The 23,523-nt window shown below is 47.9% G+C and overlaps 1 protein-coding gene across 1 annotated transcript in view; it reads right to left on the reverse strand.

Moving 5' to 3' along the window:
• LOC125238056 overlaps window positions 1–23,523 on the reverse strand; it is a 154,842-nt gene that overhangs the window by 82,109 nt on the left and 49,210 nt on the right. Inside the window, exons 10-16 of the mRNA XM_048145345.1 lie at window positions 23,010–23,128; window positions 22,140–22,228; window positions 21,144–21,261; window positions 20,698–20,795; window positions 12,186–18,510; window positions 4,517–6,097; window positions 3,414–3,522 (exon numbers count right to left, since the gene is read on the reverse strand). Of these exons, the coding sequence (XP_048001302.1) occupies window positions 3,414–3,522; window positions 4,517–6,097; window positions 12,186–18,510; window positions 20,698–20,795; window positions 21,144–21,261; window positions 22,140–22,228; window positions 23,010–23,128 (8,439 nt within the window). The remainder of the gene's footprint in view (window positions 1–3,413; window positions 3,523–4,516; window positions 6,098–12,185; window positions 18,511–20,697; window positions 20,796–21,143; window positions 21,262–22,139; window positions 22,229–23,009; window positions 23,129–23,523) is intronic.

A 23,523-nucleotide genomic window follows, 5' to 3' on the forward strand; every position in this document is an offset into this window, starting at 1 on the left:
TGTACAGAAACTCGATACATTCCAATATTCGCATCCTCTCATCAAATCCACCCTTTCACACCCAAATGTCACAACAACTATCGACTGTTCATTCAAAACTAGACTCAAAAACACTATAAACAACGTCTTTTTTTATTTTTGAAGCTCGTCATTTTGCATATTTGATGTGGGTGTATAAATATTAAATTTGATTCGCAAAAAGCAACCGATTGAATCTGTATCGCTGGAATCGTTATTCGATATTCGATAGAATTGTTTGAGCTGGCCGCTTCATATCCTGTTATTGGAATCTACATATCGAAATATGAAGCGAAATAGATTGCAGATGAAATATACTTTGTGTTTATAGTACGGATTATCTCCGGTTCGTGTTAAAGAGTTCTGGGAACGTAATAGGGATGACGACTACATAAAAATAATGGCATTCTGTTTAGTCCGTCAGTTAGATCGTCCAAAAATACTGAACACATATTTTTCGCTTTTTCTGAATAATGAAAAAATACAGAGATATATACCTCTAGCATCAAAGTTCCGGAGTGGGGGCTTGTGTCGTCACTTAAGTAAAAATTGTACCTACTGTACCTAGGTGTGACGTCACGCAAAACTTCAACGCAGTGTACCGTCTTCATTTTTCGTTAATACGGGTCTAAAATTCTTTGATAATCTAACTGACGGACTAATTCGTTTTTTTTAGTCGTCTCGCCTATTATGTACAAAATACTCGTTTCATTTAATATTTACCGGAATTACGAAACCGGACTAAGGGTTGTTCGGTTGCACTTAACCGTCTGTTACAGAATTTAACGTTACGTAGACTTTGCTGCGTGACTTTGATGTGTTAACTGTGGTTGATGCAACTGGTCCTAAGAGTCTATCACCGTTAATGTTCGTAAAATTTTATTGTATGGGACCCATACTTTACTGTTCTATGGCGTTTTATGGATGATAAATGTGGTTGGTGCAACTGGGCGTAAACCTGCGTTCCGAGCAAAAATGCGTTGCGAGGGAAGATCTTTTTAAGAACCAATAGAATCGCTACACGCTGAGCGAGAAAAACAAATGAAGTTATTCTTGCGGTTTAAATATCACATGTCTCGTATCTTTGGTCAAAACGCAGTCTAATCGGCTCCTAGTTTCCCTCTGGCTTGGAAGGGAAATTGGTTATTTTAAGAGACAACATTTAACAGGCTTTTAATTTGCCTAAAACTCACACAATCAACTGGCAGGGTCGCCATGTTACGTGGGGGACCAAATGACAAGTCACTTGTGTGAGATATAGGTTTATTGTGTCTCATATTATACAGCGTGCAGCAACTTATATAGCAAGCAATGAGAGGGGGATATACTCCACACTACACCCTTACACAGTATTCAAGGTGCATTTACTGCATCTACACTTACCATTAATGAGATTTTGATCAAAAGCTTCACCATTTTCCAATAAAAATATCTGACGTTGCGAGAAACCGGCTGTAGCCCAATCAATAGGGCTCGCGCGGCCATTTGCGGGCGGGTAGGGTTTCACGGCGACACGGATACCGCCATGCACTTACGCCGGTGTCGAGTTACCGACAGGGGAACAGAGGCGACAGAGTCAAATGGGTACTTTAGTAGATACGAGATGAAGCATACAGTGTACAAAAGACATATAAAACTCTGCAAACACAAATAGTCTAAGGTCATAGCTCGGACACTGGCGATCAAATATATGAATGAAGCGCGTTCCTAGCACACAGTCTAAGCTCGTGTAGGTGAACGCGTACTATGCTTGTTATGAGTGAAATATGACAGGTTGACTGTTCGCGTTCTTGACAGGCGGTAACTGTGTAACCGAGAGGGGGTGGGCGGCACTTTCAGCGGGGAGCGGAGTGGCCATACTGTACGATAGTACTCTTTGTCTCTGTGCTAAGGTAAAAACTAAAAATGTACCACGGAACCATAAAGAAACATTCATTCTCGTTCAGATGGTGCTACACATCTTTCGTTGATTCTCTGATAGATGGCGAGCGTTTGAACCTTCTTCACCGAGGCACGGTAACTTCAAGCAGTAATTGAACACGTTGGCAACGTCTTTTGGTGAAAATGAGCGTTCATAATAGGTTAGTTTCCTATTAGTCAAATCAGTTCCTTTTTAAGAACTGTCAAAACGATTTGCTAATATGGAATTACTATGGAATACTGAGGAGTGACGTCACGGTCAATTCATTTACTTTATATCTATCTCTTTGACTTATTAAATAGAAATAATGTTTAAACGTAACTACTGTCCATGTTTTTCTTCTAATTATGTGGTGCTTTATTTCGTGCACTGCATAAAATATTTTATTTCAAGTATAGGAAACTAGCCTATTCGGCTTATGACAGCATTAATAACTTCCTTATACACCGGGCTATGCACATTCGCATCCTTGTAAAAACCACGTTAGATCATCAGCATAGGCATTCTTCACTGAAGCACCATGCCTTTAGGCACAAACCTATGACGTGCGGAGTTCGTCTACTCTTTGGCCACGTCTTGGGAGGCACTCAGCCCTCCACAGGTGGTTACCCCTCTGAAAAATGAACGCTCTCGGGGGCGCGATGCTAATAACTTGCAGGGGGAGTATTGACACTATACAGTGAATTAGATTGAGATGCTAGGAATGTCAAGAGTTCAGATTTAAAATAAATTCAGGTATACTGATTTTTTGTAACGCGGATTTTTTTATTTATTATTATGAATGGGCTTACTGTTGACCACAGACTAGCCAAAGGAAAAGACGTGGCCTACGATGGAGTGAGCTCGCCCAGAAGATGCCTGTTTGATTTTTACTTTTTAGCGCTTCAAGCGCTTTCAGATCAATCCTATAAATTGTAAACTTATTTTTGAAGAGCTAGAGCTATACTTCTTACTTTCGATGGCGCTACAACTCTTTGTGGGTCTCGGCCTCCTCCACTACCTCTTCCACACATTCAAGCCACCTATTCCGAGGTTTTTTTTTTTATAGGATAGGAGGCAAACGAGCAGACAGCGAGTTTAGCCCTAGGCGTATTTTGTTGCGGTGTCCACCTGGTCATAATTTTAGGAGCCCCATCTCTGGTACTCTTTCGAGGTGATCTGCCCAACTCAGCCGCTGGGATTTGATAGATTGAACTTAATCTATACGACGAATAAACTACACGAAATTCCTGCGATCATTTAAATAAGGTAAGAAGAAGGAGAGATAAGGTTAATAAGGGCTGCACATCACGTGATCAATGTCTCTGGTGAGAAGGAGAATAAGGACCAGTTGCATCAACCACATTTGACAGACATCATCGTCACGCAGCAGACGTCTATGGAACTTCCCATATAAAGAACATTTAACGAGCGCTTTAACGGTGACAGACGGTTTGATGCAAGCGGCCTCTAGTAGATAAATGTGGGGACTAACCTTGATCTTTGTCCGGCTTGGTGAGCGGGCGGCGGTCGGCCAGCGGCGCGGGCTGCTTGGGACTGTTCCGCTTGGCGCCGCGCGACACCACCAGCGACTGGTGCGACATCTGTGCAACAGACACAACTCATTACTCAGCAGTGGCGGCTGGTGAAAATTTCTGCTAGGCAACACTGAGCAAAAAATAAACCTAACTTAACATTAGGTACTTTACTAGTAATCCATTTTAGGCAAGCCGGTGGGAATCGGCTTGTATGGACCAGCCGCTGCTGTTACTCAGTATACTGCATCACAGTACTTTTGACGACCTGTCTGGCCTAGCGGGTAGTGATCCTGCCTGCTAAGCCGCGGTCCCGGGTTCGAATCCCGGTAAGGGCATTTACTTGTGTGAGGAGCACAGATATTTGCTTCTGAGTCATGGATGTTTTCTATGTATATAAGTATTTGTATATTATGTATATCGTTGTTTGAGTATCCACAACACAAGCCTTTTTGAGCTTACCGTGGGACTCAGTTAATCTGTGTAATAATGTCCTATATATACATATAATCACGCCTGTATCCCATAAAGCGGTAGGCAGAGCACATGAACTACTGAGTTTCAGTGCCATTCTTGGCAAAAAGGGGTTGTAAGAAATCCAAATCGTGACATTGCAGTGGCAGGTTGCCGCTGTTGCCAGCTTCTCGCCTACGCCACAATTTAACCCATATCCCACAGTCGACTTCTATGACACCCATGGGAAGAAAGGGGGTGGTGAAATTCTTAACCCGTCACCACACGGCACAGAATATATAATAGTACAAGTACAGAATACTGGAGGAAAAGTGGCGCTGTCTCGTCGATACAAGATCCGATGAGGCCAAGTCTCATTTTGGGGCACTTTTTTTTTACCCAGGGGGAATCCGTTATGGATCCCACTGGCCCGGGAGAAAGCCAGTGGGTATGTCCGACTCCCACGGACTAAACCCCCTGGGGTGTTCCGACGCTCGCTTTTTGCGCAGGGTTTCGGGCACTCGGTTGTAGGCTTCCGATACCTAATTTTGGGGCACTGAGCCAACGGAGTGAGTGAGTGAGTGAGTGAGTGAGTGAGTTCCGTTGTTACCAGCTTGTCGGAGCGGTCGCCGGAGGGCAGGCGCGCGATGGTGACGTCGGCGCTGTCCTCGGGCGGCGGCGGCTGCTGCAGCCAGTTGTACTCGCGCTTGTGTTGTATAACACGGTGTATATATGGTGGCGTTACCAGCTTGTCGGAGCGGTCGCCGGAGGGCAGGCGCGCGATGGTGACGTCGGCGCTGTCCTCGGGCGGCGGCGGCTGCTGCAGCCAGTTGTACTCGCGCTTGTGTTGTATAACACGGTGTATATATGGTGGCGTTACCAGCTTGTCGGAGCGGTCGCCGGAGGGCAGGCGCGCGATGGTGACGTCGGCGCTGTCCTCGGGCGGCGGCGGCTGCTGCAGCCAGTTGTACTCGCGCTTGTGTTGTATAACACGGTGTATATATGGTGGCGTTACCAGCTTGTCGGAGCGGTCGCCGGAGGGCAGGCGCGCGATGGTGACGTCGGCGCTGTCCTCGGGCGGCGGCGGCTGCTGCAGCCAGTTGTACTCGCGCTTGTGTTGTATAACACGGTGTATATATGGTGGCGTTACCAGCTTGTCGGAGCGGTCGCCGGAGGGCAGGCGCGCGATGGTGACGTCGGCGCTGTCCTCGGGCGGCGGCGGCTGCTGCAGCCAGTTGTACTCGCGCTTGTGTTGTATAACACGGTGTATATATGGTGGCGTTACCAGCTTGTCGGAGCGGTCGCCGGAGGGCAGGCGCGCGATGGTGACGTCGGCGCTGTCCTCGGGCGGCGGCGGCTGCTGCAGCCAGTTGTACTCGCGCTTGTGTTGTATAACACGGTGTATATATGGTGGCGTTACCAGCTTGTCGGAGCGGTCGCCGGAGGGCAGGCGCGCGATGGTGACGTCGGCGCTGTCCTCGGGCGGCGGCGGCTGCTGCAGCCAGTTGTACTCGCGCTTGTGTTGTATAACACGGTGTATATATGGTGGCGTTACCAGCTTGTCGGAGCGGTCGCCGGAGGGCAGGCGCGCGATGGTGACGTCGGCGCTGTCCTCGGGCGGCGGCGGCTGCTGCAGCCAGTTGTACTCGCGCTTGTGTTGTATAACACGGTGTATATATGGTGGCGTTACCAGCTTGTCGGAGCGGTCGCCGGAGGGCAGGCGCGCGATGGTGACGTCGGCGCTGTCCTCGGGCGGCGGCGGCTGCTGCAGCCAGTTGTACTCGCGCTTGTGTTGTATAACACGGTGTATATATGGTGGCGTTACCAGCTTGTCGGAGCGGTCGCCGGAGGGCAGGCGCGCGATGGTGACGTCGGCGCTGTCCTCGGGCGGCGGCGGCTGCTGCAGCCAGTTGTACTCGCGCTTGTGTTGTATAACACGGTGTATATATGGTGGCGTTACCAGCTTGTCGGAGCGGTCGCCGGAGGGCAGGCGCGCGATGGTGACGTCGGCGCTGTCCTCGGGCGGCGGCGGCTGCTGCAGCCAGTTGTACTCGCGCTTGTGTTGTATAACACGGTGTATATATGGTGGCGTTACCAGCTTGTCGGAGCGGTCGCCGGAGGGCAGGCGCGCGATGGTGACGTCGGCGCTGTCCTCGGGCGGCGGCGGCTGCTGCAGCCAGTTGTACTCGCGCTTGTGTTGTATAACACGGTGTATATATGTGACAATCCATCACAGAAGGGCCCTTATGGCAGGTATTGAGTTAGGCACAGATCCTAAATCTGCATTAAATAAGCTATCTAATACAAAAAAAATCATGGCCCTAGGCCACGTACTTTTTTTTTAAAAAATCATCAAGCATACACATGCTAAGTATTGCACTTTTGAGAAAACGTGAAAAGAAGTTTGAAACTCACTTTAAGGGTGTTCCCATTGGAAGTTACATAGATGACGATTGATTGTGTATCTCAAGGTACATTTCTTTGAGAATCTGTTGTGATTGTGTTTCATCGACTTCCAGATCATGAAAAATCGAGCTTTGATTAGGGCAAGTCGCTTATAAGAAAAAAATTAGGAAAACATATTTTTTTGGCTTTTCTTCTAATATGTTGCTATCTGAACTATAGTACATAGTTATATATGTTTCAACTTACATTTAAGGATAGAAATAAAATCCCATGGTTCATTAAATATGTATATTTTAATCAGAATATCACAATTAGAATATTTAACATCTGCTCCTATAATAATAATAATTTTCGTATAGAGACTTCTAAATTATATTTAATCAGTCTACACATTTATAACTAAAGTGTCAGAATTATTCTGCATGTCTTATTTTTTTATTTATAAATTTTTAAAGTTACATAAAAATCACAAATTATTGACCCATACATTTGGGAAAAGGGCCCTTATGACCATCACAGATAAAAATTACTCATTGCTAATGTATTTTATTATTTTAGTTACTTATCTTGTATTATAACAGAATACCAAAGAAAAAATGTTATATGAAGTAAACTTAAAATCTTGATCATTAATCAGTAATTCTCATAAAACGTTTATTATAATTATTAATTCACACAGTACCTACCAGATCGATTTGTAATCGTTTTTTAATTATTTGTAGTATCGGAAGAAAACACATCTTACCACCGATAATGTCACCAATAATATTTGCATTTTTAATTATTTAAGACCTTAGTATAGTTTCGGAAGAATAATTATCTAATAATCTAGAAACAAACAATTTTATCTTACCCACTGTTTGTTAATTTTTTTCCTCCTTTCGTTTCTTACAGAAATACACACCATTGCGTATTTGGTTCCTGTGGCCGTGTTCGCCACAGTAGCCACATGTCGGCTTTTTACGTTTTGTAGGCACTAGTACTTCTTCAGCAGAAGTACTAGGAGTCGATCCGGGTTCGGTAGATTTTTTATTACTTCTATTTGATACTAGTACTTCTGCAGTAGAAGTACTAGGAATCGGTTCGGGTTCCGTTTGAAATGGCTGTTCCACATCGTCTTCTAAACTTCTAAGTGGATCTTGAGATGCCACTATAGAAGGTGCAGGGCAAAGTATATCTTGCGACTCAGCAGGTACGAATTGCCGAATTTTGTCGTGTAGGTATTTTTGCCTGTCAAAAGAGAGACCTTGTGGCTGTATGATTTCTGGCATTTCGGCTCCGAAACTTTCTTTGAAAACATTGCACCGCAGATCAATATCGATGGCCGTTGATTTTTTGCACGAGATTATACCATGTTGAGATTTCTCAGCTTTAAAATGTGCATATTTTAGTAAGCCGGGAATCGTAGCGGGTTTCTTGTCCTTAAAAAAATTGGCCCAATCATAAGTTGGGACATTGAGAACAGTCCCTGATTCGTTTCCCACCATTACTGCTAATATAGAATTTGTTTTGCGACATGCTGTCACAGCTACTTCACACACGTCTTGCACAGTACTGACTGACGAATGGCGGAAGTTTTTCTTAAAAAGGCCGAAGTACTGGTCTGGTGCAAATTTGGTGTGACCTACAGGAAGAAATGATAGTTGGAAACTTTCATGTCTTCCTGTCATAACTCTCCAGAGGGCATATTGCAGCAAGTAATTATTTTTATTTTGTCCAGCACAATTGTCCGCATGACATATAACATCCGTTTCTCCAAGAGAAAAATTTTCAAAAAAATGATGCAGGTACGATATCACAACATTAGAGCCTTTACCGGTGGCTGCGGATTCAGGGATTATGTACAATACAAATTTTTCTAATGGTTCTGCAGCGATACCAAATAAGCCAATTTTGTATCCCGTTAAAAAGTACAAGGGACCGACCTGTTGAGAATCGTGTGGTATATGTACTTGTTGGGCAAAGTCAAAAGAATAATGCATCTGTCCATCAAAAGAGCAAGGTAGATGGGGCCCAACGGTTAAATTTAGATTTTTGAGATGACTACCGATTTCTACTATCAGTTGTGAATAATAGTTTCTTTCGGTTTGTACCGTGTTGAGATGGGCTATGGATTCCTGTAGTATCTTAGCTTTATTTTCTTCATTCATTGTGCTCATCTTTGCTAGAGTGGTAACATTTCTTTGGCAAACATGGCATAAGTCTGTACGAGGCCTTTGTACGACAATATTAGAACAGAACGCGTCCCAAATGTCATACCATGAGGTACGACACACAAATGATTCATTATCGATTTTGGAAGCAGCTACATATTTGTCGTAAATACGGATTTTTGTCATGCTACTAGGTAATATGTGCAAGTCAGTGTCGCGGTGATAAGGCATTCTTCCGGGTAGAACAAGCGAATTTTGATCTGAGAATCTTTTGATAAAACTTATGACACGCATTCTTTCCTTCATTGTGTAACTTTTGAATTTGTGTTTTGTTGATTTATGCTGCTGTATTTCTAGACCATCAGTTTTAATATGAGCGAGGGTATTTTTAAACTTTTTTTCTCCCACTCCATTCGCAAAGAGAAAAAACCGTTTGCAAACCGATACACCTTTGAATTTGTAATCTACGCTACTTCTTGTTCTTGACTGTGTATGATTTACAGTATTGGAGGAACAGTTTACCACACAATTTAATGCTCCCGCTAATAATAGGGTCTGATGATTAATATGGTCGTCGCAGTAATGATCATGTGACTTAGATTCTAATCTATTTTTCATTATTTCGTCACGAGTAAACCGTTTAACACAATTTTTTAGGCATTTACATCCATCATCGAAAAATGCATTTTCTTCCTCAGTTGTCAAATAGTCGTGATGTTCATCAATATACTCATTCTGTTCAAATATGCTTTTTTCTATGACAGATTGTTCCAAACCGGCTTCTATTTCTAAATTTTTAGAAGAATCATCATCGTCATCATAATTGTATTCATCAAAAAAGATCTGAAGTTCTGGCACGAAATTCTCGGAAGGGCATATGCCTGAAACAATTATTTATTTAGGTCTATTAATTATGTTTTTTAAATACAATCAGTATCTCGGACATTATTTCAAACCGTTCTTTCTTAGAGAATTTTCTTAATTCGGATACAATTAGTTTTGCAAAATGATCTTCGGTATCATCTTCTCTTAGCGAATGAAAGTTACATTGAACAGATTCATTTGTAGCACCTGAAAACATAAAATTAAGGAGTTTTCTATTTACTTATAATGTAAAAACCAACTAGGGGCAGTTCGACAATTAAACTCACCTGTTGCTACTATCGTCGGTGATTGAACCGATGCATCGTCAGACGGGTGAGCACGTTTATGGCATGGTTTATGTTGAACATCGTCGAATTTTTGAACAAAGTTTTTACAAACAATAGCAGTATTTTCGTCTCTATCAGTACGTCGATGTTCACCGTCAATTTTCTCTTTGACTATCATGTCTGAAAGTAGTCAGTATAAAATTTAAAAATATAGGTATTTTATTATATTATAAATAACTCATAATATATTATACATGTGAAACAGTGTGCCGTCAAATAAAACAAACCTTTTGCATCATTTTGCATCGATAAATCAGGTAGGACTTCAAATTCTTGACCATACTGTTCATAAATGTCTGTGGTATTTTCATCATCTTGATCATATACATTGTCTGCATGTCCCTGGGCATTAGCCTCAGCTTGCATACCTATAAGACATTAAATCATAAAAATACGAAACTTAATTACATGAATAAAAATATTAATTTAATCTTACACGATATGTCTCTGAGTCTGTCCTTCTGTCCGTCTATCCGTCTGTCACAACTTTATTATCCCAGGAACTACTTAAGCTACATATAGACTTGAAATTTGGAATAGTTATACAGTGTGTGGTAAAGTAGGGGCGAAAAATTTAATCGTAAATAGTGCTCCCAAAACTGAGCAAGGTTTGTTCAGCGACTTTTATCATAATCATATTTATTTAAAATAATGTGTAGTTTAATTTTTATTACACTTTAAAGTTTGTTAGAAGACGCAATGTACTGCAAAGTTTGCCAATTATTTACTATGACAAGAGACGTCAAGTAGGCTGATGTTAACGTACATTGAAAATACTATTTATTTTGTATGAAAAAGTCAAAACCTACTAAGTACATAATTTTTAAAAGTTGTAGAACAAAAGTTGGTAGGTTTGAGGAGTACTTACTATGATTAAATAGTTCGCCCCTATGTCCACACGCGGTAAAAATGGCTAACTCAAACACAATAAAATACTTAGTTATTTATTCTATTTTTTTTTCTCAGGAAAAATGTTATTATGACACAACGGAACCTAATCGCGTACACAACGGGGTTTATTTTCTTTATTTTGACATTTCGGACGTGATGTAATTTGGGTGGACCATGGATTTAAACACACAAACACCTTTGTGTACGCGATTAGGTCCCGTTTTGTTAATAATAATGTTTCTCCGAAAAAAAAACGAAAAATAACTATTTTAATGCGTTGGGGTTAACCATTTTTATAACTATTCCAAATTTCAAGACTATAGCTTATTGTTGCTATTGTAGTTCTTGAGATAATAACCAAAAGAGAAACAAGTAATTGGTAAAATGTCTTTACGTAATTATTGGACGGCCCCTAAGAGTATTGCATTTTGTTGTATGTACTTACTCAATGAATCCTGCAGAGTATGATTAGTATGTTCATGGTTGAACATATCTTCTGACTCAGGCTGAGTTTCTGGAACGTAGCAGCCTACCAACAAAATAGGTAAGTAGATATTTAATCAACTAGTCTTATTTATCAATAATTATAGTTAGGTATTTTCCTAGTTTTATAGTTTAATAAGTCGTTACATTATACATTCTTATAATGATCAAGATAAATCAGACAAAAAAAACTCAATGAAGTGAGTAAAAACTGTGATAGGTACCTACAAAATATACAAAATCGTGACTACTTTGAAAAAAGCTCGTATCTTGTTCAATGACCCAAGAGAAAAATGTCGTATCTATGTATAAGTGACATGTAGACTTACTATGTTTCGACTTAAAACGACAGTATAAGATACGAGACTTTTTCAAAGTAATGACGAAATACCTGTAAGCTATTAGCACCAAAAGAAAAAAACTACTTATAAGTCTTAAATAAACGATAACTATGTACATACCTTCTTTTCCCGTATCAAAATTGAATCGTTGCATCTCTTCAGCACATAAACAAGGCAAGCATCAACATACAACCTTACACTTTCACCGGCTTTATGCAACTAGCCGCACAAGTCGACCGAGTGCCGCTCGGTCCGTTCGCCGCGTGAAGAGCGCGGCGTGCGAAGTGTCGCGAGTAAGAGAGAGACAGTGGTAACGGCGGCATTAGTCAAAGGAAGAACATCTTCGCTTTGACACGCCGCCGAGTGAGGTTTGAAGTCAGATTGCACTTAGTAGCTACTCACGAGTAAGATTTTTATTTTAAAGTGACGACTAGGTACCTAAATCGGGTAATTTTTAAATTAGGTATCAAAGTACTTCATTGAATCGTACCTATATAACATAAACTAACTTATAAACAAAAGTTGTAAGTAATTACAACATTTTTTAACAACAGTTTTCATATTTTCGAACGCGCTCTGGCATAAGGGCCCTTTTCTACTAAACTTTGAGCTGAATTTTAATATAGAAATACTTAACGTACACTACTGAAACCAAGCTACAATTGCACGTCTATTCGTATATTTTACTATTTTGCATAAATTCAAAAATCGATAATTTCGAACGATTTTACAAAAACGTCGATATCTCCGTAACTAGAAACCGCCATAAGGGCCCTTTTGTTATGGATTGTCACATATGGTGGCGTTGTGACGTCGGCGCTGTCCTCGGGCGGCGGCGGCTGCTGCAGCCAGTTGTACTCGCGCTTGTGTTGTATAACACGGTGTATATATGGTGGCGTTACCAGCTTGTCGGAGCGGTCGCCGGAGGGCAGGCGCGCGATGGTGACGTCGGCGCTGTCCTCGGGCGGCGGCGGCTGCTGCAGCCAGTTGTACTCGCGCTTGTGTTGTATAACACGGTGTATATATGGTGGCGTTACCAGCTTGTCGGAGCGGTCGCCGGAGGGCAGGCGCGCGATGGTGACGTCGGCGCTGTCCTCGGGCGGCGGCGGCTGCTGCAGCCAGTTGTACTCGCGCTTGTGTTGTATAACACGGTGTATATATGGTGGCGTTACCAGCTTGTCGGAGCGGTCGCCGGAGGGCAGGCGCGCGATGGTGACGTCGGCGCTGTCCTCGGGCGGCGGCGGCTGCTGCAGCCAGTTGTACTCGCGCTTGTGTTGTATAACACGGTGTATATATGGTGGCGTTACCAGCTTGTCGGAGCGGTCGCCGGAGGGCAGGCGCGCGATGGTGACGTCGGCGCTGTCCTCGGGCGGCGGCGGCTGCTGCAGCCAGTTGTACTCGCGCTTGTGTTGTATAACACGGTGTATATATGGTGGCGTTACCAGCTTGTCGGAGCGGTCGCCGGAGGGCAGGCGCGCGATGGTGACGTCGGCGCTGTCCTCGGGCGGCGGCGGCTGCTGCAGCCAGTTGTACTCGCGCTTGTGTTGTATAACACGGTGTATATATGGTGGCGTTACCAGCTTGTCGGAGCGGTCGCCGGAGGGCAGGCGCGCGATGGTGACGTCGGCGCTGTCCTCGGGCGGCGGCGGCTGCTGCAGCCAGTTGTACTCGCGCTTGTGTTGTATAACACGGTGTATATATGGTGGCGTTACCAGCTTGTCGGAGCGGTCGCCGGAGGGCAGGCGCGCGATGGTGACGTCGGCGCTGTCCTCGGGCGGCGGCGGCTGCTGCAGCCAGTTGTACTCGCGCTTGTGTTGTATAACACGGTGTATATATGGTGGCGTTACCAGCTTGTCGGAGCGGTCGCCGGAGGGCAGGCGCGCGATGGTGACGTCGGCGCTGTCCTCGGGCGGCGGCGGCTGCTGCAGCCAGTTGTACTCGCGCTTGTGTTGTATAACACGGTGTATATATGGTGGCGTTACCAGCTTGTCGGAGCGGTCGCCGGAGGGCAGGCGCGCGATGGTGACGTCGGCGCTGTCCTCGGGCGGCGGCGGCTGCTGCAGCCAGTTGTACTCGCGCTTGTGTTGTATAACACGGTGTATATATGGTGGCGTTACCAGCTTGTCGGAGCGGTCGCCGGAGGGCAGGCGCGCGATGGTGACGTCGGCGCTGTCCTCGGGCGGCGGCGGCTGCTGCAGCCAGTTGTACTCGCGCTTGTGTTGTATAACACGGTGTATATATGGTGGCGTTACCAGCTTGTCGGAGCGGTCGCCGGAGGGCAGGCGCGCGATGGTGACGTCGGCGCTGTCCTCGGGCGGCGGCGGCTGCTGCAGCCAGTTGTACTCGCGCTTGTGTTGTATAACACGGTGTATATATGGTGGCGTTACCAGCTTGTCGGAGCGGTCGCCGGAGGGCAGGCGCGCGATGGTGACGTCGGCGCTGTCCTCGGGCGGCGGCGGCTGCTGCAGCCAGTTGTACTCGCGCTTGTGTTGTATAACACGGTGTATATATGGTGGCGTTACCAGCTTGTCGGAGCGGTCGCCGGAGGGCAGGCGCGCGATGGTGACGTCGGCGCTGTCCTCGGGCGGCGGCGGCTGCTGCAGCCAGTTGTACTCGCGCTTGTGTTGTATAACACGGTGTATATATGGTGGCGTTACCAGCTTGTCGGAGCGGTCGCCGGAGGGCAGGCGCGCGATGGTGACGTCGGCGCTGTCCTCGGGCGGCGGCGGCTGCTGCAGCCAGTTGTACTCGCGCTTGTGTTGTATAACACGGTGTATATATGGTGGCGTTACCAGCTTGTCGGAGCGGTCGCCGGAGGGCAGGCGCGCGATGGTGACGTCGGCGCTGTCCTCGGGCGGCGGCGGCTGCTGCAGCCAGTTGTACTCGCGCTTGTGTTGTATAACACGGTGTATATATGGTGGCGTTACCAGCTTGTCGGAGCGGTCGCCGGAGGGCAGGCGCGCGATGGTGACGTCGGCGCTGTCCTCGGGCGGCGGCGGCTGCTGCAGCCAGTTGTACTCGCGCTTGTGTTGTATAACACGGTGTATATATGGTGGCGTTACCAGCTTGTCGGAGCGGTCGCCGGAGGGCAGGCGCGCGATGGTGACGTCGGCGCTGTCCTCGGGCGGCGGCGGCTGCTGCAGCCAGTTGTACTCGCGCTTGTGTTGTATAACACGGTGTATATATGGTGGCGTTACCAGCTTGTCGGAGCGGTCGCCGGAGGGCAGGCGCGCGATGGTGACGTCGGCGCTGTCCTCGGGCGGCGGCGGCTGCTGCAGCCAGTTGTACTCGCGCTTGTGTTGTATAACACGGTGTATATATGGTGGCGTTACCAGCTTGTCGGAGCGGTCGCCGGAGGGCAGGCGCGCGATGGTGACGTCGGCGCTGTCCTCGGGCGGCGGCGGCTGCTGCAGCCAGTTGTACTCGCGCTTGTGTTGTATAACACGGTGTATATATGGTGGCGTTACCAGCTTGTCGGAGCGGTCGCCGGAGGGCAGGCGCGCGATGGTGACGTCGGCGCTGTCCTCGGGCGGCGGCGGCTGCTGCAGCCAGTTGTACTCGCGCTTGTGTTGTATAACACGGTGTATATATGGTGGCGTTACCAGCTTGTCGGAGCGGTCGCCGGAGGGCAGGCGCGCGATGGTGACGTCGGCGCTGTCCTCGGGCGGCGGCGGCTGCTGCAGCCAGTTGTACTCGCGCTTGTGTTGTATAACACGGTGTATATATGGTGGCGTTACCAGCTTGTCGGAGCGGTCGCCGGAGGGCAGGCGCGCGATGGTGACGTCGGCGCTGTCCTCGGGCGGCGGCGGCTGCTGCAGCCAGTTGTACTCGCGCTTGTGTTGTATAACACGGTGTATATATGGTGGCGTTACCAGCTTGTCGGAGCGGTCGCCGGAGGGCAGGCGCGCGATGGTGACGTCGGCGCTGTCCTCGGGCGGCGGCGGCTGCTGCAGCCAGTTGTACTCGCGCTTGTGTTGTATAACACGGTGTATATATGGTGGCGTTACCAGCTTGTCGGAGCGGTCGCCGGAGGGCAGGCGCGCGATGGTGACGTCGGCGCTGTCCTCGGGCGGCGGCGGCTGCTGCAGCCAGTTGTACTCGCGCTTGTGTTGTATAACACGGTGTATATATGGTGGCGTTACCAGCTTGTCGGAGCGGTCGCCGGAGGGCAGGCGCGCGATGGTGACGTCGGCGCTGTCCTCGGGCGGCGGCGGCTGCTGCAGCCAGTTGTACTCGCGCTTGTGTTGTATAACACGGTGTATATATGGTGGCGTTACCAGCTTGTCGGAGCGGTCGCCGGAGGGCAGGCGCGCGATGGTGACGTCGGCGCTGTCCTCGGGCGGCGGCGGCTGCTGCAGCCAGTTGTACTCGCGCTTGTGTTGTATAACACGGTGTATATATGGTGGCGTTACCAGCTTGTCGGAGCGGTCGCCGGAGGGCAGGCGCGCGATGGTGACGTCGGCGCTGTCCTCGGGCGGCGGCGGCTGCTGCAGCCAGTTGTACTCGCGCTTGTGTTGTATAACACGGTGTATATATGGTGGCGTTACCAGCTTGTCGGAGCGGTCGCCGGAGGGCAGGCGCGCGATGGTGACGTCGGCGCTGTCCTCGGGCGGCGGCGGCTGCTGCAGCCAGTTGTACTCGCGCTTGTGTTGTATAACACGGTGTATATATGGTGGCGTTACCAGCTTGTCGGAGCGGTCGCCGGAGGGCAGGCGCGCGATGGTGACGTCGGCGCTGTCCTCGGGCGGCGGCGGCTGCTGCAGCCAGTTGTACTCGCGCTTGTGTTGTATAACACGGTGTATATATGGTGGCGTTACCAGCTTGTCGGAGCGGTCGCCGGAGGGCAGGCGCGCGATGGTGACGTCGGCGCTGTCCTCGGGCGGCGGCGGCTGCTGCAGCCAGTTGTACTCGCGCTTGTGTTGTATAACACGGTGTATATATGGTGGCGTTACCAGCTTGTCGGAGCGGTCGCCGGAGGGCAGGCGCGCGATGGTGACGTCGGCGCTGTCCTCGGGCGGCGGCGGCTGCTGCAGCCAGTTGTACTCGCGCTTGTGTTGTATAACACGGTGTATATATGGTGGCGTTACCAGCTTGTCGGAGCGGTCGCCGGAGGGCAGGCGCGCGATGGTGACGTCGGCGCTGTCCTCGGGCGGCGGCGGCTGCTGCAGCCAGTTGTACTCGCGCTTGTGTTGTATAACACGGTGTATATATGGTGGCGTTACCAGCTTGTCGGAGCGGTCGCCGGAGGGCAGGCGCGCGATGGTGACGTCGGCGCTGTCCTCGGGCGGCGGCGGCTGCTGCAGCCAGTTGTACTCGCGCTTGTGTTGTATAACACGGTGTATATATGGTGGCGTTACCAGCTTGTCGGAGCGGTCGCCGGAGGGCAGGCGCGCGATGGTGACGTCGGCGCTGTCCTCGGGCGGCGGCGGCTGCTGCAGCCAGTTGTACTCGCGCTTGTGTTGTATAACACGGTGTATATATGGTGGCGTTACCAGCTTGTCGGAGCGGTCGCCGGAGGGCAGGCGCGCGATGGTGACGTCGGCGCTGTCCTCGGGCGGCGGCGGCTGCTGCAGCCAGTTGTACTCGCGCTTGTGTTGTATAACACGGTGTATATATGGTGGCGTTACCAGCTTGTCGGAGCGGTCGCCGGAGGGCAGGCGCGCGATGGTGACGTCGGCGCTGTCCTCGGGCGGCGGCGGCTGCTGCAGCCAGTTGTACTCGCGCTTGTGTTGTATAACACGGTGTATATATGGTGGCGTTACCAGCTTGTCGGAGCGGTCGCCGGAGGGCAGGCGCGCGATGGTGACGTCGGCGCTGTCCTCGGGCGGCGGCGGCTGCTGCAGCCAGTTGTACTCGCGCTTGTGTTGTATAACACGGTGTATATATGGTGGCGTTACCAGCTTGTCGGAGCGGTCGCCGGAGGGCAGGCGCGCGATGGTGACGTCGGCGCTGTCCTCGGGCGGCGGCGGCTGCTGCAGCCAGTTGTACTCGCGCTTGTGTTGTATAACACGGTGTATATATGGTGGCGTTACCAGCTTGTCGGAGCGGTCGCCGGAGGGCAGGCGCGCGATGGTGACGTCGGCGCTGTCCTCGGGCGGCGGCGGCTGCTGCAGCCAGTTGTACTCGCGCTTGTGTTGTATAACACGGTGTATATATGGTGGCGTTACCAGCTTGTCGGAGCGGTCGCCGGAGGGCAGGCGCGCGATGGTGACGTCGGCGCTGTCCTCGGGCGGCGGCGGCTGCTGCAGCCAGTTGTACTCGCGCTTGTGTTGTATAACACGGTGTATATATGGTGGCGTTACCAGCTTGTCGGAGCGGTCGCCGGAGGGCAGGCGCGCGATGGTGACGTCGGCGCTGTCCTCGGGCGGCGGCGGCTGCTGCAGCCAGTTGTACTCGCGCTTGTGTTGTATAACACGGTGTATATATGGTGGCGTTACCAGCTTGTCGGAGCGGTCGCCGGAGGGCAGGCGCGCGATGGTGACGTCGGCGCTGTCCTCGGGCGGCGGCGGCTGCTGCAGCCAGTTGTACTCGCGCTTGTGTTGTATAACACGGTGTATATATGGTGGCGTTACCAGCTTGTCGGAGCGGTCGCCGGAGGGCAGGCGCGCGATGGTGACGTCGGCGCTGTCCTCGGGCGGCGGCGGCTGCTGCAGCCAGTTGTACTCGCGCTTGTGTTGTATAACACGGTGTATATATGGTGGCGTTACCAGCTTGTCGGAGCGGTCGCCGGAGGGCAGGCGCGCGATGGTGACGTCGGCGCTGTCCTCGGGCGGCGGCGGCTGCTGCAGCCAGTTGTACTCGCGCTTGTGTTGTATAACACGGTGTATATATGGTGGCGTTACCAGCTTGTCGGAGCGGTCGCCGGAGGGCAGGCGCGCGATGGTGACGTCGGCGCTGTCCTCGGGCGGCGGCGGCTGCTGCAGCCAGTTGTACTCGCGCTTGTGTTGTATAACACGGTGTATATATGGTGGCGTTACCAGCTTGTCGGAGCGGTCGCCGGAGGGCAGGCGCGCGATGGTGACGTCGGCGCTGTCCTCGGGCGGCGGCGGCTGCTGCAGCCAGTTGTACTCGCGCTTGTCCACCGGCACTCCTCGCCGCTCGTAGTCTTGCGCTTGTGTTCTGTAACAGACGTCATTACTCAATACATCTACTAACGAACCTGTCTGTCGGTGTCGATGTTTTATGGCCGCTGTACACATATGGCCAACGGTTCCACCGACCCCCTTGGCCGCTTGGCCAAGGCTATTTGGCCGTAAGTTGGCAGTTGGCGCTAGCGCTGGCCGGCCAACCGATTGGTGTCGGTTGTTTTGTCCACACATCAAAGGATCTGCGTTTACACGTGCGTTGGCGCTTTATTCTGTTTGTCGTCAGCCGTCAGAGAGGACAGTAGTGAAATATTTACGAAAATAATAAGTTAATCTATGCCAATAATAGTGTTGATTTTAGGAAGTAAAATAACCTTGCAAATGTTTAATGTATTGCCTAAAAAAGATAAATGTGCTTATCAAAATATTCAAAAAATTGTTAATATTTCAAATAATTTTATTTTACTACGGGGTTATTATTTTTTATTCAAATTTTGCTGACAACGTTAATGACCTAGAATTTCCTAGCCTTTTACATCCCACGTCCATCTTTCATAAAGAGCCAATGCCAAGTGATTGGTTCGCCAATGTGTAAACAGCGGCTCTTATCTTGGCCACCAAGTGTTGGTGGAACCGTTGGCCACATGTGTACAGCGGCCATTACAGGTTGCACTTCGGGGAGTGCGCTCAAGAGCTACACGAGCTTATTCCACCGTCCCCATTCTACCATCGGACTCTTAGACGCACGGCCGGTCTCCATCCTTACTTGGTAGATATTCCTCGAATCCGCACGAAGCGCTTTGCTTCTTATTTTCTTATGCGCACTGCCAAGGAGTGGAATTCCTTGCTGGCGGCTATATTTCCGAGCTCATATAACCCGGCAACCTTCAAATCAAGAATGAACAGGCATCTTCTGGGCGAGCTCACTCCATCGTAGGCCACGTCTTTGCCTTTGGCTAGTCTGTGGCCAAGAGTAAGCCCATTTATAATAATAATAAAAAAAAGAACCGAAACTCACAGGCGGTATTGAACCCCTAAGTCTAAGGAGAGACTTCGCCTCCTTATGTGTGTTCTATCGCCTGTACAACGTGCGACCTCGTCCACCATATGTTAATTTTAAAAATATTGAAATCCCACCCTGTTTTCTTGGTTGCCCTGAAAACCAGCGCCGTGGCTAATACCAATTAGCCATTGGCATATGCTGAGTGGCATCCTTTTTGGTGACTTTAGTTTAAGATGTATATAGATTAAGGCTATTGTTGTTTTACTTGTATATTTTCACCAAATAAACGTTTTCTATTCTATTCTATTCTATACAATGGGTTGTGTTCTGGGGAACTGTTTGACATGATGCCAACGGCCATTTTTCATCATCGCAAAGCTCGCCATCGACAGGGCGCTCATCCACACACCTTGCAACCTAAATGGTCGCGCACCGTGCGGTTTCAGAGGAATTTCCTCCCGCGGACGCTCCGGCTGTGGAATGAGCTCCCTGTCGAGGTATCCCCGATAAACTACAGTATGGGGTTCTTCAAAAAAGGAGTGTACATGTTTCTAATAGGTCGGCAACGCGCATGTGACACCCCTTGAGTTGCAGGCGTCCATAGGTTACGGTGACCGTTTTCCATCAGGCGGGCCGTATACCTGTTTGCCACCGACGTGATATTAAAAAAAATCAAAATTTGAGACCCACGATTAGCGAAAGTTGTTAACAAAAATTAACTCACTGTCAGTTTTGTGACGATAATTAAGCGTAAAATTACAATAAAACTATTGTTTTTGTATAACTTAAATAAACTTTAAGCGACAATCTACATTCAGAATGTAAAAAAAGTAAATTTTTAGACATTGCTTGCATTTTCATCACAAAACTTACAGCGAATTAAGATTTATTAACAACTTTACGCTAATTGCGGGTCCCTAATTCTTAAAATGCCCTCATACGTGATCTTAGCGAATGGTGATTTATATTCCATGTAAATTAGAATGCTAGGCCACTGTATAACCTCTTCACAATAAACGTCGAAGTGACTTCTATGACAAACACAGCACGGTGTCATAATACAAAGTTCTAGAGTGGCCTAAGATCAAACTTGGTTGACCGTACTTCTATGTCGTGGTAGGTTACTTGGATATTTTTATTATTTCTTGGATTCTTAACTTATCTATGATATATAAGTTACTAAATATCAATAAAAAGTATTTTAAATGTAAGACTCACCTTAAACTTTCATAACAGTCTAAACATACAACGGCATAATCGCCGTTTTCTAATAATAATGAATTTTCAGTCCGCCTTTGCATTAAAAATGGGAATTCCTGCAACAAAAACCTTTATTAGGGTCCATAGTTCCATACTTTCACCAAAGGTATAGTCATTGTAACTTTAACATGAATGTATAATGGTAAATGTATTTCATAAAACAAAATCTAATTACAAACGAAACCCGTTGTATCGTTACATTCACATGGCGACCCTGCCAGTTATCATATCTATGCCTTAAGGGGCTAACTATAGTTACTTCCACTTATACGCTAAGATGGCCACGAACATAGTATTAGCCAGTCACTGAAAGCATAATGTATGGTGAATGAGATGTTGGCAGGGTCGTCATGTAGGGGGGGGGGGGAGGGGGCTTCAACAGGCTTCCTTAACAAACAGCTTACCTTAATAGGTAGCGCGCGCACTCGTTTCCTGTAAGTCTTGATGCCGCACAGATGGCAGTGGTAGTCGTGCGTGTTATACACGCGCCGGTCAGCGCCAACGCCGCCTAAAGCTTCGTACCTGCAACATAAGACTGTTATACTCCGGCACAACCAACTTGTCAATAGAAAAAGAGGCAAATATCAGAACTGAAGTCGCAAAACAATAGAAAAATTGTGTTAAATGTGTGTTTAAGTATAAATTCGTTATAGTACACAAAAAGGTAAAGAAGTCTACTACCCACAGTATGGATTTATGTTATTCTATTGAACATTAGTGTCCCCCAACATCTAGCGTCTCGCGAGCGTAGCGTCGGGCCAACTGTATGAAAAAAGACGCCGCTTCGACGTCGCGCTGACGCGGCGTCAGGATTTGCCATATAGTTGGCCCGACGCTACACTCGCGAGACGCTAGATGTGGGCGGACCCTTAGTCTACACAGAAAACGCCGCCTCGTAATAAAATTGCCTCGCACAGCAAATTAGTTGGTAAAGACATGCCTAGGCCGAGGCACTACTGCCGAGATACGTTTACAAAGACCGAGTTTATATCCCTCAAAATTAACCAATTTAAATTAAAAATACTAGCCTCTTTTAAAATTTAAGATTATTCAAAGAGATACACTTACTTACTGCGATGGCTCAGCGACCCGAAGTGAATCTTGACCTCCGAAACTAGATTCCGCCATTTGCTCCTATCCTGTGCGATCTGATGCCACACCGTCACTTGAAGGTCACACAGGTCTCTCTGGATCTTATCGATCCGTCGGTACCTGGGCCTTCCCACCGGCCGTTTTTCAGTAGATCGCCACAAGTAAGCTCTTTCGGCCGCACGATCCTCTCCCATTCTCTCCACATGGCCAAGCCACACAGAAGCTTTGCTCTCGCCGATGACGTTGGGCTCCACTAGCAGAGAAAGAGAGAGATACACTTGGTCGATATAATAATATTATACACATACCTTCTCCATTGACTAAGTAGCGAGTGATAACAGAATGTGCAAACTAGCGCCGACCCGTTTTCCCGTAACTGTTCTGCGTTTGGTAGACTCTAAAAGAAATACATTGTCATCAGCTGCAGTAATTCCGTTTGTACATTCGCGTTCCGTTACAAAACCAAAAATACTTGAACAAGACTATAATTATGACCACATAAGGGCCACTTGAACCAACGAAAATGGAGGGTTAATCCGCCTGAGCTAGTTAAAATGTGTTTATTCCTTTAACTAGGTAGATGTAACTGAACGCGACTGCTAGTAAAAGGAGACCAGTAGAAGAAATACAAAACCATTGTTTACAAAATAAATACCACAGAAATATAAACAGTCGAATATTAATCCGTTTGAATTAATCAGATTCTTGACAAGGAGTGGTGCGGCAACTCTAGGGCGGATCCTCTTCGCCGGTCGTTCGAGATTTAGAAGTTGGAACAAATACTATGGAGTCTGTTCGGAAAGAGATGAGTCGTGAAATGTATGGGGTCCAATACATTAAGGGCATTTTCGCGAAAAAGGATTCAAAAACTTTCTAAAATAGGTAAATTGAATGTTTTTCCTACTCAGAATCACGAGCCCTTTCGATCCTACTAGGCGGAAAAATGCGTCCCAAATTTAACTTTTCTACTTCGTTACTATTTTTCAAACACTTAGTACAGCGGTTTTTTTGTCTCTCGTTTTTTATCCTAGATCGAAAGGAGTAGGAAAAACATTAAATTTACCTACCTTACAAAATGTTTTTTGGTGATTCTTCTGGCGAAAATGCCCTTCCACGAGTGTTCTCTTTCGGAACAGTCTGTAATCGTTGAAGCTGGGTTAAGAGACACCTTGTTATACCTGGTGCGTGAGGAGACAGGGGAAGTAGGGCGCGTTGCCCTGCGGCTGCCCGTACAGAATCCGCGCCAGCGTGAAGTCCGAGTGCAGCCCGCACAGGAAACAGTATATCGACGTACATGCTGCGAACACACAATTTTTTTATTTATTTTATATTAGCCTATATGGTCACCCACTGCCGGGCGAAGGCCTCCCCTTCCTTTCTCCAGTCCTCCTGGTTTGAACACACTTATAATCGATTAAATATATCTTTGCCGCTGTGACCGACTCGAGTGGCTGAGGTTTTTAGGCATCTGCCGCGATTGCAAAGTCCGCTAGTTCGATGTTGGTTCGGGCACTGGAAGCACATTATAAGGACGTTTACCCTCATATTTATAGCACCCTGTGGTAGAACAGTATGGTTCTAATTGACTTGTAGGGTAGCAAAACTTTTTCCACTTTTTAACCCCCGACGCAAAAACGACGGGGTGTTAATAAGTTTGACGTGTCTGTCTTTCTGTCTATCTGTCTGTGGCAT

This window comes from Leguminivora glycinivorella, chromosome 22 (genome assembly GCF_023078275.1).
Source record: "Leguminivora glycinivorella isolate SPB_JAAS2020 chromosome 22, LegGlyc_1.1, whole genome shotgun sequence".
Taxonomy (NCBI): Eukaryota; Metazoa; Arthropoda; class Insecta; order Lepidoptera; family Tortricidae; genus Leguminivora; species Leguminivora glycinivorella.